Source organism: Hypanus sabinus, chromosome 21 (assembly GCF_030144855.1).
Source record: "Hypanus sabinus isolate sHypSab1 chromosome 21, sHypSab1.hap1, whole genome shotgun sequence".
Taxonomy (NCBI): domain Eukaryota; kingdom Metazoa; phylum Chordata; class Chondrichthyes; order Myliobatiformes; family Dasyatidae; genus Hypanus; species Hypanus sabinus.
The window spans coordinates 38,474,139-38,489,941 of NC_082726.1; the positions used below are offsets into that span (position 1 = coordinate 38,474,139).

Consider the following 15,803-nt stretch of genomic DNA (forward strand, 5'->3'; position numbering starts at 1 on the left):
AACACATTATGTATTTAAATAAAATACAGAACAAATTACAGAATACAGAACAACTGTACTACAATGAAACTGTTTTTGTTCCTAATACTGTACTTACCAATGGCAGAATTCATCTGAGTTGCATTCTTTTGACTGTAAATGAACAAAATCAGCGCAGACACCTAGTGCAGATAACGAACTGCTTTCATAAAATGCTGTTGAACATTGCAATCTCCAAATCTTCATTTTCTTTGTAACATTCAAGAAGATTGCCAATGCCTTCAAATTCTTTGTACTTTCTAACTTGTTGAAGTAGTGAAATCATTTCATTTTCACTACTGACCGTTTCTGGCCTAAATGGTTGAAACTGCAGTGAGCAAAACAATTCTGAATCATCTTACTGCTTAATTCTAGCCAGCTATCAGTGACAAAAATCACTGGTCTCTTTAACATAAACACATGAAATTATGCCTTCTTAAAAAGTGTGCTCGAAGCATGTTGTTCAGTCTAACTGCCATACAAGTGCATGCGACTGACACTAGTTAGAAACTGCTTAGCAACAGTCTCCTGACCCAATTAAGTGGCAAAGTGTCCTAAATAAATGAAGGGAATCCAGCTAATTTCCTGATTAGGTTTTGTTCTTGTCCAAAATAAGCAATTGCCCTGATTAACAGATGACCCAAATAACTGGAATCCACTGTATATGGAACATAGAACACAGTGCCAACCCTTAAACCCTGCCTCCCATATAACCCCCCACCTTAAATTCCTCCATATACCTGTCTAGTAGTCTCTTAAATTTCACTAGTGTATCTGCCTCCACCACTGACTCAGGCAGTGCATTCCACGCACCAACCACTCTCTGAGTAAAAAAACCTTCATCTAATATCCCCCTTGAACTCTCCACCCCTTACCTTAAAGCCATGTCCTCTTGTATTGAGCAGTGGTGCCCTGGGTAAGAGGCGCTGGTTGTCCATTCTATATATTCCTCTTAATATGAATTAGAAGAATAACTAAAATACTCTAAATAATGTCTAAGGTTAAGCTCATTTGCTAATTTAGAGTTCTTTAAAAAAGCAAATACAAATTAACAATGTACAATTAGCCCGCATCCATTTAATCCAATGCAGGCACCACGCCAATTAATTCTGACTTCAGACACTAATGATTTCATGGTACACTATAGCTCTAGAATCTGTTGGTGGGTCTTCTGAACAGAATGTATTTACTACACAGGGAAAAGTGGGATCTATGGATCTCAGATGCTTTGCTGAAGGCTTTGGTGCATGAGAAGATGTGAAGACATGCTTTGTGAAGAGAAATGCCACACTCAGAAGGAAGTACAAGGAAGTAACAATGGTCAAGATTACACATCAGGCCATAAAGGCATGGTCAAGTTCATGAATATATTTTCAACTACCATCAACCAGATCACTTGCTGCAGGTAATGCATTAAATTGGATGATTCACTTATTAATAATCCCTATCAATCAGCAACTGTCCAGAATACTGTATATGGCTTTATACTGTACACATCCTTATACGCATTATCACTATTACAAGCCTCACACCAACATCTCACAACATATACACAATGACAGCACTGCACTCAAAACATGAAATTTCAATGGCATTTAGAGATGTTCTGTTTAAATAAATGCTGGAGTAACTGTTAAATTTGGACTTTTGTACAGTTGGCAATGTATGAGGGTCAGCATCTATAACAGCTACTTTGAAGTTTATGAATCCCAAGACCAGTTTTAACATACCACTCTATTAATGTACTGCAACTCAAGGATGCATATTTAGTTCACTATCCATTCTTTCCACATTCATGACTGTATGGATAAATACAGCTCAAATGCTTTCTATAAATTTACAGATGGTATCACTGTTGTTGGTAAAATACCAGATGGCAGCAAGGAGGCATAAAAGAGTGACATAGATTGGCTAGTTGAATTGTATTGCCACAACAACCTCACAGCAAGACCAAAGAATTGATTGTGGGCTTCAGGAAGGGGAGATTGGGAGAGCATGCTCATGTCCTCATTGAGGAGCCAGTGGATGTCAGTGCCTCAGAGATTTTATCATGGGCCAAGAACATGAATGCAATCATGAAGGAGGCAACGTCAGTCAGAGTTTGAGGAAATTTGGTATGTTACCATAGACTCTTGCAAATGCTTATAAATGTATAGTGGAAAGCAGTCTGACTGGTTGAATCACAGCCTGGTATGGAGGCTCTAGTGCACAAAATCACAAGAGGTTGCAAAGGATTGCAGACTCAGCCATCTTCATCATGGCACAACCCATTCCACCATCCAGGACTTCTTCAAGAGGGGTCATCAGGCAGGCAGCATCCATCACTAAGGGTCCTCACATTTCGAGACATGCCCTCTTTTCTTAACTGCTATCAGGGAGGAGGTACAGAACCATACTCAATGATTCAGAAACAGCACCTTCTCCTCCACTATTAGATTTCTGAATGGTCCTTGAACTTATGAATACTAATTCATCATAACATTTTTTTCTGCAGTGTTATTTATTTTGTAATTTATGGTAATTTTCTGTGTTTGCACTATACTGCTGCCACAAGACAACAAATACCATGTCATATAAGATAATGATAATAAACCTGATTCCAATTCTGCAGAGGCAATGGTAGCAGTAGAAGTAGCAAAATGAAAATTTGTTCTGATCATATTAGATCAAACAAGGTGTTGCTAAGTTGAGAGGATGCTCTCCAGACCTGATTTGGCTGATGATATTTTCCAGTGCTGCACTGCTAAACTGTGTTTATATTTGGCTCAGGTGGTTGTAACATCTTAACTGTCAGCTTCGACAGTCTGAGGAGCAATGACAGCTTACTTCACCGCAGGAGTCGGCTTGTTCTCAACTTCCACAACTGTGCATAGTGAAAGAACAAGTCAGAGATAAGTTAGTCACATCCTAGGACATCTAACCTCTTGCTCTAATGCAAGACAGAACAAACTCCATGGCCAGAGCATTGATGTGTTGAGCAGAGGGATCCTTATCTTCTCATCCACCATCGCTGACACATGCAGAATGAGTCCATTAATTTGAATGGTTTCCAAAGTAATATGGGGGTCATTGGAGGTGAGACATCTATACTGCATTTGAGGACCCTGGAAAAGACCATGATTAGAAGGTTTTCATGACCAGGCAGTGTGGATGCATAACGAGGTGACTAGCAAAATAAGGACAGCCTGAACGAATGCAGGAGATGACAAAGAAATTACTTAAGTCCGCAAAACATTGCATGGGCCAGGTGACCAGAGACTCTACTCTGGAGATTCTGTATACATCTTTGCAAGGACTTGAAGGACTCATTTACAATGCCATTAACAGTGCCTACTGGTTCAGGAGACACTTGCAGGAACACTAATGGAAGCTACATGACATCCTCCAGTTTCTCAGCAGTCAGACTGATCAGTTAGAGGTTTGCTGTATCGAAGTAGTTTGAAGGTGCTCAGGAAGAGTGATGTGCCACTAGGGAGCAGCTTGATATCCTATTAAGTTGACACCACCCATGAACAGACAGCTGACTCCACAAAAAAGTGAAGTTAATAGCATCTGGATTCCTACGATTTTGGGGGTGAGGTGGGGTCTGTCAGACAGGCCATCTCCAAGCAGAGATAACAAAAGGAAAGTTGAAACCTGATTGTTAAATGCAGTTAAACTCTTCATGTGCACATACCCACTTCCACTAATTCACTTGAGAGCTCTGTTTCACTGACATTCATATGCGTTGAACCTTTACAGTAGAAACATTCAGTCAAATGAAGTGCAATGCCCTTTCTGACATCAGATACAAAATTCTTACTTGCATTTAAAGATACCCAAGGAAGGAGTTAACTGAGGAGTTGAGACTTGTTTTGACAGGGCTTGTTCAGGGAACCTGACACTACATGATGTGATAGTGTGTGCCAATGGTATTTTTAGGTCTCTTGATCTGTCAGGTCAGTTGGTTTCTCTTACAACATTTGCCATGTTCTATCCAGGGTCATTGTACTATCAGCTCACTCACACCCACTGCACACAGACCAACCCCACTGGCTGGTCATTTGCAAAATTTTTCTAATCACCAATGTTCCTGTCCTCTGAAGCTGAGGAAGTCAAAGATTCCAAGCCCTCTTCTCTCATAAGGAGACTGCTATTCTTATAAATGATAAAATATCATAGACAGGAACCTTGTCCATCATCATTCCTCCATTGTGCTTAATATAACTTACATACAAAATTGTATGGCACAAACTCAGTCTTGCTGTGCTGTGAAGAAGGTATCAAGATCAAACACATGTCATGTACATACAATGTATATGATGCAAGCAAGAAAGTATTTTCATGACTGTTTATAATTTTTCAAAAAGTAATATTCTGCATATGTTTCAAACTTAATCGCAATGAGAAGCATGATAAATAACCTCCATTCTTTTAATGCCACCCACTCCTCTTCCTCCATAGTATGATGCATCGACTGTTGGCCACTTTTTCTTTGCCATGGATTCATCATCAGAGTCCTGCAAAGAACAAAAGACAGTTGCCAGATGGTGTAAAATCTCATTGGATATTCTGCCAAACACTGAATTAGTTCAAGCAAATATCAAATAGCAAGTGTTCCTCAATTTTGAATCCAAGTTACCATAAGCGTTAATTAAAAACTAAGTGCATGTTCATACTGAAGTAAAACAAAGGAATCCTGTGTCCTGTTTGGAACTTTGTAATTAAAGAAAAAGCTAATACTTGGCATTTAACATCAGCATTGATTCATGTTCTATTCACAGAGCAACAAATTCTGATAATTCATGCCAAGAGAGTCATTATGTGGGGACAAATGCTTTATTATGCTTCTGTCTACTGTATCTCAATGTAATCAACACTGAAACACAGACCTCCCTGTAACTGTTGAGCTCTTCAGTCCAAAAGATTTGCAACACTACACAGAGGTACACTTCAGTAGTACTGTGACAAAGATCTATTGCTAGTTCTGTGTTAAAATCTTGACCCTTGACTTTTAATAACCCAGTTAGCACAAGAAGGCGATTATTTTATCTAACTTGAACTCTTACTGTTCTAGCTTTCCTGAAACTAAGGCATATTATTTAGTTGAAATTTAGAGATTTAATTATACTATACTGACCAAACTGAAGTCGAACAGTGCTGTTATGAATTAAAATGACATATATACAGCACTGTGCAAAAACCTTAGCCATATATATATAGCTAGGGAGCCTCAGATGTTTTCACAGAATTGTAGTAATTTTATGTATTGCACTGTACTGCTGCTACAAAAATACATTCATGACGTATGTGAGTAATGATAAACCTGATTCTGATATGGGTCTCTATTGTGTACTGAAAGTGGGAAGGAGGCAGGGATAGGGGAGAGAGCAGGAGCAGCAGAGAGACATTCTGTAATGATCAATAAACCAGTTGTTTGGAAGGAAATGACCTTGCCTGGTGTCTCAGAGCTAGGTCTGTCTGCACCTACTTCTCTACCACCTGTCCCACACCTCTCCTGCAGCACTCCACTCTCGCCATTCCCAACATCCCTTCCTCCTGCCAGGTTTACAAACCTGCTCTCCACTCCACGTTGACAAATACAGTACTGTGCAAAAGTGTTGGGTAACCTAGCTATATATTCGTGCCTAAGGACTGGAAAGAAAGGGAAAACACTTCAGAATGAAAAAGTAGGGGAGGGGAAGGAGGATAGCTAGAAGGTGATAGATGAAGCCAGGTGAGTAGGAAAGTTAAAGGGCTGGAGATGAAGGAGTCTGATAGGAGGGGAAAGCGGACCACAGAAGAAAGGGAAGGAGGAGGGGACCCACGGGGAGATGATAGGCAGGTAAGAAGAGGTAAGAGGCCAGAGTGGGAAATAGAGGAAGAGTGGAACAGGAAGAATTTTTTTTATCAAAAGGAGAAATCATGTCATCAAGTTGGAAGCTATGCAGATGAAATATAAGGTGCTGCTCCCCTACCCTAAGGGTGCCTCATCTTGGCACAAGAGGAGACCTTGGAGTGGAGGCATTCAATGAAACAGTTCTCCAATTCACAACAGGGCTCACCAATGTAGAGGAGGGTGCATTGGGAGCACCAGACACAAAAGAAGACCCCAGCACATTTGCAGGTCAAGTGATGTCTCACCTTGAAAGACTACTTGGGGGCCCAGAATGGGGTTGAATGGGCAGGTTGCAGGTTTAAGTGAAGTGCCAGGAGGGAGATTAGTGGGGAGAGACGAATGGACAACAGAATCATAGAGGGAGTGATCCGTGTGGAAAAATGGGGGGGGGGGGAAGGTAATGATATGTTTAGTGGTAGGATCTCTTTGGAGATGGCAGAAGTTGCGGAGGATGATGTGTTGGATGTGGGTAAGGACGGGAGAAACTCTATCACTGTTAAGGTGACAGGATGATGGGCTGAGCATGGATATTTGGAAAATGGAGGAGAAGTGGGCAAGGGCAGCATCATTGGTGGAGGAAGGGAAGCCCCATTCTTTGAAGAAGGAGAATATCTCTGACGGAAATGGAAAGCCACATCCTGGGAACAGATTCAGATGCTAGCAGTTGCCACTAAAATATAAATTCTAATAAAAGAAAGAAGCAAAATGAAGATCATTTACTTACATCTTGATAGACTGGGGGAGGTGGTGGTTCCTTAATTATCTATTTGGAAAGGAAGATTATTTACAAAACAAAGTATCATTTTTTCTTGCAAACTTGTAAATTTGAATAGCAATTGTTTTGATTGAATACATTTTTATTAAGAAACATGTCATTTCATTTCAAATGAGGCATGCTACCCCTCCTTTTAAAAGACACATGTTTTCAAATTATAATGAAAATATTGAAGTAAACAGTGTTCTACTATCTTAGATTTTCATTACTAGACAGAAGGGCACTTTAACATGGATCTTCTGTTCAGATAAATCATACACAACACTTCGTTATATCAGTATCGTGATTACTGATAAGTTCATTGCCTATGGTAGAAGGAGATGAGTTATTAACTTCAAACTTTCCGCATAATCACTCAGAGTTGAACTGCATGTGCATGTAACGAGAGCTGTATAACTCATCTCCTTCTACCTTAGGCTACGAACTTATCAATCACCCCTGTTGTGGACACTTTCTGGAGGTCCAAGATCTGTATGCTCCACAACCGCTGGATCAAGTGTGTAAATATAGTAGGGGACTATGTTGAAAAATAAATGTGCTAGGTTTCCTAAAATTGACTCCTTCTACTTTAGGCCACAAATTCATCAATCACCCCTCATATTTAGAGGTTCTGATAGAAACATGCTGCTGATACAGTAACATGTTATACAGCTGCAGCACCCAGCCTCCAAAATTCAGTTGCATAAGGGGACACAATACAATGCCTGTCACCGTGCTGTTAGTACATTGTGCATTTACCTACTTGCCTGTGTTTTAGGATGTTTATCAATGAGATGTGGTGACTTGTTTCATTTTCATCACTCTAAGGTAGGGGTTCCCAACCTGGGGTCCACAGACCCCTCTGTTAAAGGTAAAGGTCTATGGCATAAAAAAGGTTGGGAACCCCTGCTCTAGGGAGAACCACCGGGAAAGTGTGTGAGTATGCCCTAGGGTGAACTAATTTCCCTTACCCTACCATGGGGAGATACTTAGCTTGAACTGGCATCTGTCTCTGCAGGCATTTCTTACACTAGTGTGGTAGAGATTAAATATTCAATCATATATGTTGCTATTTGATTGGCATGATGATTGGCATGAATATCTTTAAGATTAGCTTTATTTGTCACAGATATGTTGAAACATAATGAAATGTGTTGTCTAAATTTGTTTGTGTCAGCGACTAACACAATTCAAGGATGTGCTGTGGGCAGCCTACATATGTCAGCATGCCCTCAACTTACTAGACTGAGCCTGTATGTCTTTGGAATGTGGGAGGAAACCTATGTACTCATGAGGAGAACATATGAACTCCTTACAGACAGCAGTGGAAATTGAACCCATTTCGTTGGCAATATAATAGCATTATGCTAATCGCTATGCTATTGTGGTAATCATGGTACAAAGGGCCTGCTCCTGTACTGTTCTAGGTAGTATGCTGAAATCTACTGTGAAAAGTAATGCTACATTTATGGAGATAAAATTATTTTATAATTAAGTAATAAGGATGGCAGAAATTTCCAGTTTTCAGAATGTGTAATCATTGCTAAATATCAATGACAGTAATAGCTAATAAGTTCAGAACAGATTGGGAGCTTACCACAGTGCAGCATAATGGCCAAAACCACCACAGCAGGACCAAAGCCAACAGGAGGAACAAAACTAATAGTGCAATTAGAAGGATTGTTCCATTAGACTATAAATAAAAACATAATAATTAGCAAATATCTGGTAGGAAATGGTGTGAAGTAGAACATAATATAAATTGCAATGTAATAAAATTTGCACAACAAGTTGAAATCAATCACAGAACTTAGAAATGTTTGGTCAGAATAAATGGTGAAAATATAGTAATAGGTATTAGCTCCACGTGAGTGGGAAGAGGTGAAGAAACTTACTCTATATAAAGAAGATAATGAGAGAAAATAGTCGAAGATGCCTCAGAGAAGTGCAAATAGTTTTGTAAGATGAACAGGGATCTCTTCCAGCTAAAAAGATTAAAAGAAAAACAGGCTAAAATAAGATCAAGAGAGAAAAATACCCCACTTTAAACAAATGATAGAAGAAAGAAGTTATGTAGCTTTAAAACAATGTGCTCTGTGTGGCAGATACTGGAAATCAGAAATTTAAAATAAACAGAAATGGGCAGTCTGTGTGGAGACAGAAATTGTTAAATTCCAGGCCAATTGCCCTTGATTAATTCTGAAACGTTAATTGTTTTTATCTCCACAGATACTGATTGACCTGCTAAGTATCCCTGGCATTTTCTGCTTTTCATTTGTTTTTCATTGGACACCTACAGAAAACTAAGAGAAATTGCCTATTATATTTCCATGCAATTCTTTGATTACACTTTATTCTACTAATTTTAAATATTAATTTGCCTTCTCTCAATACTTCTAATGGGAAGTTAAAACCTATAAAAATAAATCCATTTGAAAAATTAACTAAAATACTAGTGTTACTAGGAAATATTTAATCATATATTAATTTTCTTGAAGTATGATTTCCCCAAATATTATGTGAAATCTTCTACAAATTACAATTCATCTAAAATGATATAGCCTCACCTTCATCTAGATGGTCTGCACTATCATCCATACCAAGAATAAGCTTTACGCTTTCCAGAAATGACTTTAAAATCTTGCCTCAGCTTTCAAATCCTGTTATTGTGTGTTATATCTAAATTCTCATCATGCCCTTCAGCCTTATATCCCAGTCATCACTTCCTATTCATTTAACATTGAACTCTTTTTGCTTTTATTCTCAATTTCCACATTAAAACCAATTCTTCCTCTCAGCTTCACCTGATTTCCCTTCCTCAGTCTCAAGCTGAACCTTCAGAAGTTCTCAAGACTACTGCTGTGGAATGTAGAACCATTAAAGTTACACAGCCTTATTTTGTGAAGCCTTTTTCCCATAGATCCAAGATCATTCTTTTTTCATGAGATTTTCAACAAGTGCATGTTGTTATTCATTGCAAGAATACTTATATAATGAGTAAAATATAATTTTTATTTCATTTCCCTCGGAGTATATTATTTTCTTCCCAAACTACTTTGAGGACAATGTAAATAATCTCTTTTTCAGTTGCATGATCTAATGCATACTTACGCAATGTGTGCTGGTGATACTGACAGAACTGGAGATGAATGTTAACCCCTGGTTCATGCTCACTTGCAGGTAAACCACCCTAAAAGGAAAACATCAATCTTGATATTAAACACAAGAGATACTGCAGATGCTGAAAATCCAGAGCAGAACACACAAAATGTTGGAGTAATTTAGCAGGTCAAGCAGCATCTATGGAAATGAATAGACAGTCAACATTTCACGCTGAGACCCTTCTTTGGGATTGGACGCCAGAATAAAAAGGTGGGGAGAGGGGAAGGAGGACTACTTAGAAGATGACAGGTGAAGCCAAGTGGGTGGGAAAAGTAAAGGGCAGGAGAAGGAATCTGATATGAGAAGAGAGTGGAGTATAGGAGAAAGAGAAGAAGGAGAGGTACCTGGGGGAGTTGATAGGTAGTTGAGGAGAAGAGTAAGAGGCCAGAGTGAGGTAGAGGAGAAGAGGGAAGGAAGAAAGAAATTTTTACCGTAAGGACAAATCAATGTTCGTTCCATCAGGTTGCAGGCTACCAAGACAAAGTATGAGGTCTTGCTCCTCCACCCTGAGAGTGGTCTCATCATGGAAAAAGAGTCAGAATGGGAACAGGGATAGGAACTTTCACGTACAATACAGTATCCAGCTTTCAATAGGTGCAAATTATATTCAGTTTGCGCCTATTATATTCAATAAAATACTGTAATATATATATTCTGTATTTAGATGTAATAAAAATATTGAAGCATTCCAGTAACCTTCTGGGGGCATACTTACAGAAGATTAAGTGATTTAATTACATATTAAACTGACAACATGCTCTTATTCTACAATCAGTCAATCAACTCAAACAAAAACTTCAACTTGTATTGCACTTTTATTTTATTTAGATATCTGGTTAACCAGAGACTGCACGTAAAGTTGAATCCATCTAATTTTTAGCTGCTTTCACTGTGATATTATTTCCCTACAAATATTTTTCAATAATTCAATTTTGGATTAACATTGTCACATGGAAATGCACGTGGTTTTGATCTGCTGAAGCTTTCACTGCATAAGATTTTTCCATTTTAGCAGAAAGCACATTGGGCAAAACTTTAACCACTAAAGAAGAATGAATCTCTAAGATACTGAAATTTACATTGCAGATGCCATTCAGCTGGTTGTGTCTATGCCACTAATCTGACAGCACTATTCTTTTATCATTATCATGCATTTCTTTTCTAATCTATTTTGTATTTTTCCAATTAAAGATACAATGAAGTTTGCCTCATCTGCTCTCTGGATAAACAATCCTTGCTCTAGTAAATCTCCATATAAAAGCACTTCCCCAAAATTCTTTTGTCACCCCCTTAATGACATTTTTGGACAGCGAGAGAAAGTTCTTTCCCCACTCATGCTGTCAAAGTACTTCATGGCTTTAAAAAAGCCTTATTAACTTCATGTTTAGAATTCTTTAGACTACTGGAAATAACTGCAATTTTAAGTTTTTTTTTATTTTTTACAGTTTCAATGCCCTTTCTATACTGACTTCCTTTGAATATCCAAATTATCAATATACAGTATGTCTGAACTCAACTAATGCATGCCTAAAAGTCAATTCATCGTAATCTTATATCCAGTTATTAAAATATTTTCTACTATTATATAACTGAGATACTACCGCTGTAGACCTATTGTGACAAATGGCAAATTGCAGTTGGTTGAGATCCTTGCTTAGGCAGGAGTTGATTCTAACCATAGCCAAATTCTTAAAGCATTTCAACGTAACTATGAGTGCAACAGGACAATAGGCGTTAAGTCAGCTCACCCTGCTCTTCCTGAGCACTGGTATGATTGTTGCCCTTTTGAAGCAGGTGCTTCTAACTGTAGCAATGAGAGAGTGAAAAGGTCTTTGAAAAGAGAGTGAAAAGTCGGTTGGCACAGGTTTTCAGAGCCCTACCGGATACACCACCAGGGCCTGTTGCCTTGCAAGGGTTCACCCTCCTGAAAGACTTTCTGACATTGGCCTCTGAGACAGAGATCACAGGTGCTGCAGGGATCCTTATAGATGTAGTTTTATTCTCCCTTTCAACGCTTACATAAAAGGGATTGAGCTAATCGGTGAGTGAAGCATCACTGCCATTCATGTTGGGTTTTGCATTGCAAGAAGTATTGGCCTGCAGACCTAGCCAAGGTTGACGTGCTTCTGATTCCATTTCTAACCTCAAACAAAACAGTTCTTTCGGTCTTGAGATAGCCCTCAGTAAGCTATACCTGGCTTTCTTGTACAGTTCTGGATCACAGACTCAAATACCACAGATCTAGTCCTCAGCAGACTACAAATCTCTTGGCCGCAGTCAACGGCTTTTGATCTAGGTATGTACAGCATTTTCTTGTAGGCACACACTCATCCACGCAGGTTTTAATTAAGTCAGTGACAACTGTGGCATATTCATTCAGACTCGAAGATGAATCCCTGGATGCTGTTCCAGTCCACTGACTCAAAGCTGTCCTGTAAGCATGTTTTTATATGCTTACAAAAAACTTTGCCATTGATATTTACTGCCTCTGAAATAATTTCAGCCCATCTTAACTCTTTAACAATGATCATTCATATTTGTTAACTCTAGTTTATTATATAATTCCATTCAATGAACTCTATAAGATCTTTGCAAGTTTTCCTGTCCCGTCATTTCATCATTCCTTCTCGAAATGATTAACAGGATCTAATCCCATTACTTGCTGAACATGGTATACATAGAGTTCTAGTGTAGAGGACCTAGGTAAAGACTTCAATGTAAAATATTATAATTTGCTGGAGAAGATTTAATTGCATGCACTTTGACATTGTTAGTGCCTTAGATAGACTGTAGAAAACCTGCATTCACGAACAAAGAACATGGAGAGGTCCTATAGAGGTTTGTGTAAAACCTGGAGCTTTAGCCAAAGCCATTGCCATATTTTGGACCTAATCACAATATCGTCTCCTCAGAATGGGCAGCTATCCAATATCTGAATGTTGCAGCTGAAGATCAAACTGCTGCAATGTAAGTTTGTTTTCTGCTGTCATCACAGCTTTGCACTAATACCATTGTGTTCAGTAAGTTAATAATAGTGAACCTAAAAAAATGACCATTTAGGATAACTGACCTGGATTGCTGAACAGGAATCATTTTATTATTCTTAATTGCTGGAGAAGCTTTAATCGCATGCACCATTACTTCAGAAAAGAGTAAGCATTTGTTCTAGTAAGAATTACATTTAAACCAGTTAGCATGTACAAAAATCACAATGCATTACTCACATGCCAACTTCATCTATTACTGGAGCAGGGCAGAGTAAATAATCATCGTTCACAGCATGAGGCTTCTCAGCTGAAACAGATAAATATTTGTGAATGCTGGAACTTTGTTAATTGTGAATATTTCAAAATAATGAAAATATACTCAGAATGGTATAATATGTTTAGTATAAATCTTTGTTTAAATCTTGAAATATTTTACTGAGTTAAGGACAGCAGTTATTAATGTCATATTAATAAAAACATTTAGTGTGGTACAAAAAACAAGCTATCTCCATTATTCATTAACTTATGATTTTTGGATGTATACAATGTGTTGTTAATGCTATTAGGGTTTTTCAGGCTATTGACCAGAAATATATATCAAGGTCATTCCTGATTTTAGCCAAGGAGACCACAAGTGCACAGCACTGTACATTAGTCTTTTACAACCTTAGCAAAGTTTCCTTGCCATTGTACTTCAAGCCCATTGCAATAAATCAGAAAATACTATTTATTGTCCTAATTATTTGGTGCATCCTTTATGTTTACTTCTTGTATTTCATGAATCCACATACAAAAAGTCCTTTGTTGCACCAATATTTATCAGTATCTTCAATGAATTTAGTTTTTCTAATTTTTCTACCAAAGTGCATAAATAGCATTTTCCCACATTATATTTCGTCTGTCACCATTCTTGTTCACCCATAACCTCGTAACTTTTTTGGCCTTCTCAAAACTAACCGATTCACAAAATTTTGCTTCATTAGCAAACTTCGATGCATTATACGTTGCTCTTTGGTCTATCATTAATATATATTGTAAATAACAGGTCCCCATTTGTTTTCATTTTAAGCTATAAAACTAAATTGTTAACACAAGAATCTCCTGGGCCTACACTTATTTACACATTCATGCAAATGATCTTGACATTTTTGCGCTCCTGGTGAATTTCTTGGCAAGCCACATGCTATCAGGTTTTGCAAACATTCATTTCCAATGGTCCTACGTAGGTGACTAAATAGATGTTTGTCTATTTTTTTTCCACTGTTCAGAGCAATCATTCAACTCTCATTCAGATCTATGCAAGGTTAGCTTTTGAGTTGAAGGCTTGCCACTAAAGAAAACCTCAGCCCTACATTAAGTGCGGCTGCCAAGACTTGATAGCAGCACACATTGACAGTGCTGAAGGATGCAGAGGAAATTCAACCAGTTATGGGAGAAATTGGAGCTGGTTAAGAAAGAACATAACTGCATTGCATAAGTTATGAGGGGTTTAGATTGAGTAGACTACAGGGGTCTTTCCTCCTTATCAGAGGTACATAATACCCGAGGGTATAAATTTAGAGTAGGGGTTAAGTGATGTAGAGGATGTTGGATTCTGTGGAGGATTTTTTCTCACCCAGAGAGTGGCAACTGCCTAGAATGCACTGCCAGAAAGAAGCAGTCACTGACAGCATTTTTGAGGAGTCTACACAAATATTAATATTGCCTAGACATAGAAGACTATGGGCCCTGTGCTAGAGGATGTGTTAATACTGATGGGTGCCCACTATTTAGCATGCCCATAGTGGTCTTGATGGCCTGTTTTCGTTCTGTATGATTATGACTCTACAATACGCTAAGATGGACTGTACTGAATAACCTCTATATTTTATACAGATCTCCTCTACTGTGTCTGTCTGTTAAGTCATGAGAATGTACAATTGATTGTTAGTTAAGTTGGATAAAAAGATGTTTTGTTAATAAATAGGGAAGGCATTATGGCAGCTGGATCAGGAGGAGGTGGCTGAGACATTTGGCTTACTCAATAATTCCACAGAAATGAGAAAAAGATAATGATCTTATAATGGTTGGTAAAGTAAATGGAAGCAATTATGCTTCCTAAGAGTGTAAACAACTGAACATGGTTGCACGAGGTAACATTGGCAAATGTAGGGACACTGATTCACAAGGCTAACCAAGGTTAAACTACACTACATTGGAAAAAAAGTCATTAAAGCAATCAAATGTATGATTGTATAATTTTTAACAAATATAACATATTTGCTGAGAAAGACTGAAGTTTATGCTGTGTAATCTTTTAGGATTCTGTTCCATACTGTACTATTTGCCTAAACTATATCCAGTCTGGCCACTACATTTCAGAAGGATGTGTAAGTGCAGGGAAATACGCTGCAGAGGAAGTGGCAAGATAGATGTGATTGTTGGAGTTCAATTATTCCAGATCCATGATATGGCTCCAATGATTCCTCATGGTATTCTTCAGCACAACCATCTTTACTGTTTGAGCATTTATCTTCCTTTCATTATATTGTCACAAATGGAGGTGTTCACTACTGAATATCTTTATTTCATTTTATTTTTATTTAGAGATACTGCATTAATACAGGCCATTTCCTGCTCCACAAGCCCATAATACCCAATTATACTAATATGACCAATTAGCCTACTAACCCATATGTCCTTAGAATGTAGAAAGAAACCGGAGCACCAGGAAGAAACCCATAGGGTCCTGAGGAGAATGTACAAACTCCTTACAGACAGAGCAGAACTGAACCTGCATTGCTAATGTTAAATAGCATTAAGCTACTGTGCTGCCACATATATGATATTCAATTCCATTGATAACTTCTCAGAAACTGAAGTAGTCCATGACTGCAATCAATGAGATCTAAACCACATTCAGCAATAGGCTGATAATTGGAAAGTTATTTTTGTGCCACAAGAATTAGGTGATGACCATATCTTCAATGAGGCAGCATTTAACTACCTGATTTTGACTTAAAAT

General features: G+C 38.1%; 1 protein-coding gene across 1 annotated transcript in view; it reads right to left on the reverse strand.

The window, feature by feature from the left end:
* The window catches only part of antxr1c (ANTXR cell adhesion molecule 1c), a 91,332-nt gene that overhangs the window by 34,916 nt on the left and 40,613 nt on the right, over nucleotides 1–15,803 (reverse strand). The window contains exons 11-15 of the mRNA XM_059946387.1: nucleotides 13,037–13,106; nucleotides 9,762–9,840; nucleotides 8,248–8,343; nucleotides 6,621–6,659; nucleotides 4,422–4,517 (exon numbers count right to left, since the gene is read on the reverse strand). Coding sequence (XP_059802370.1) covers nucleotides 4,422–4,517; nucleotides 6,621–6,659; nucleotides 8,248–8,343; nucleotides 9,762–9,840; nucleotides 13,037–13,106 — 380 coding nt within the window. The remainder of the gene's footprint in view (nucleotides 1–4,421; nucleotides 4,518–6,620; nucleotides 6,660–8,247; nucleotides 8,344–9,761; nucleotides 9,841–13,036; nucleotides 13,107–15,803) is intronic.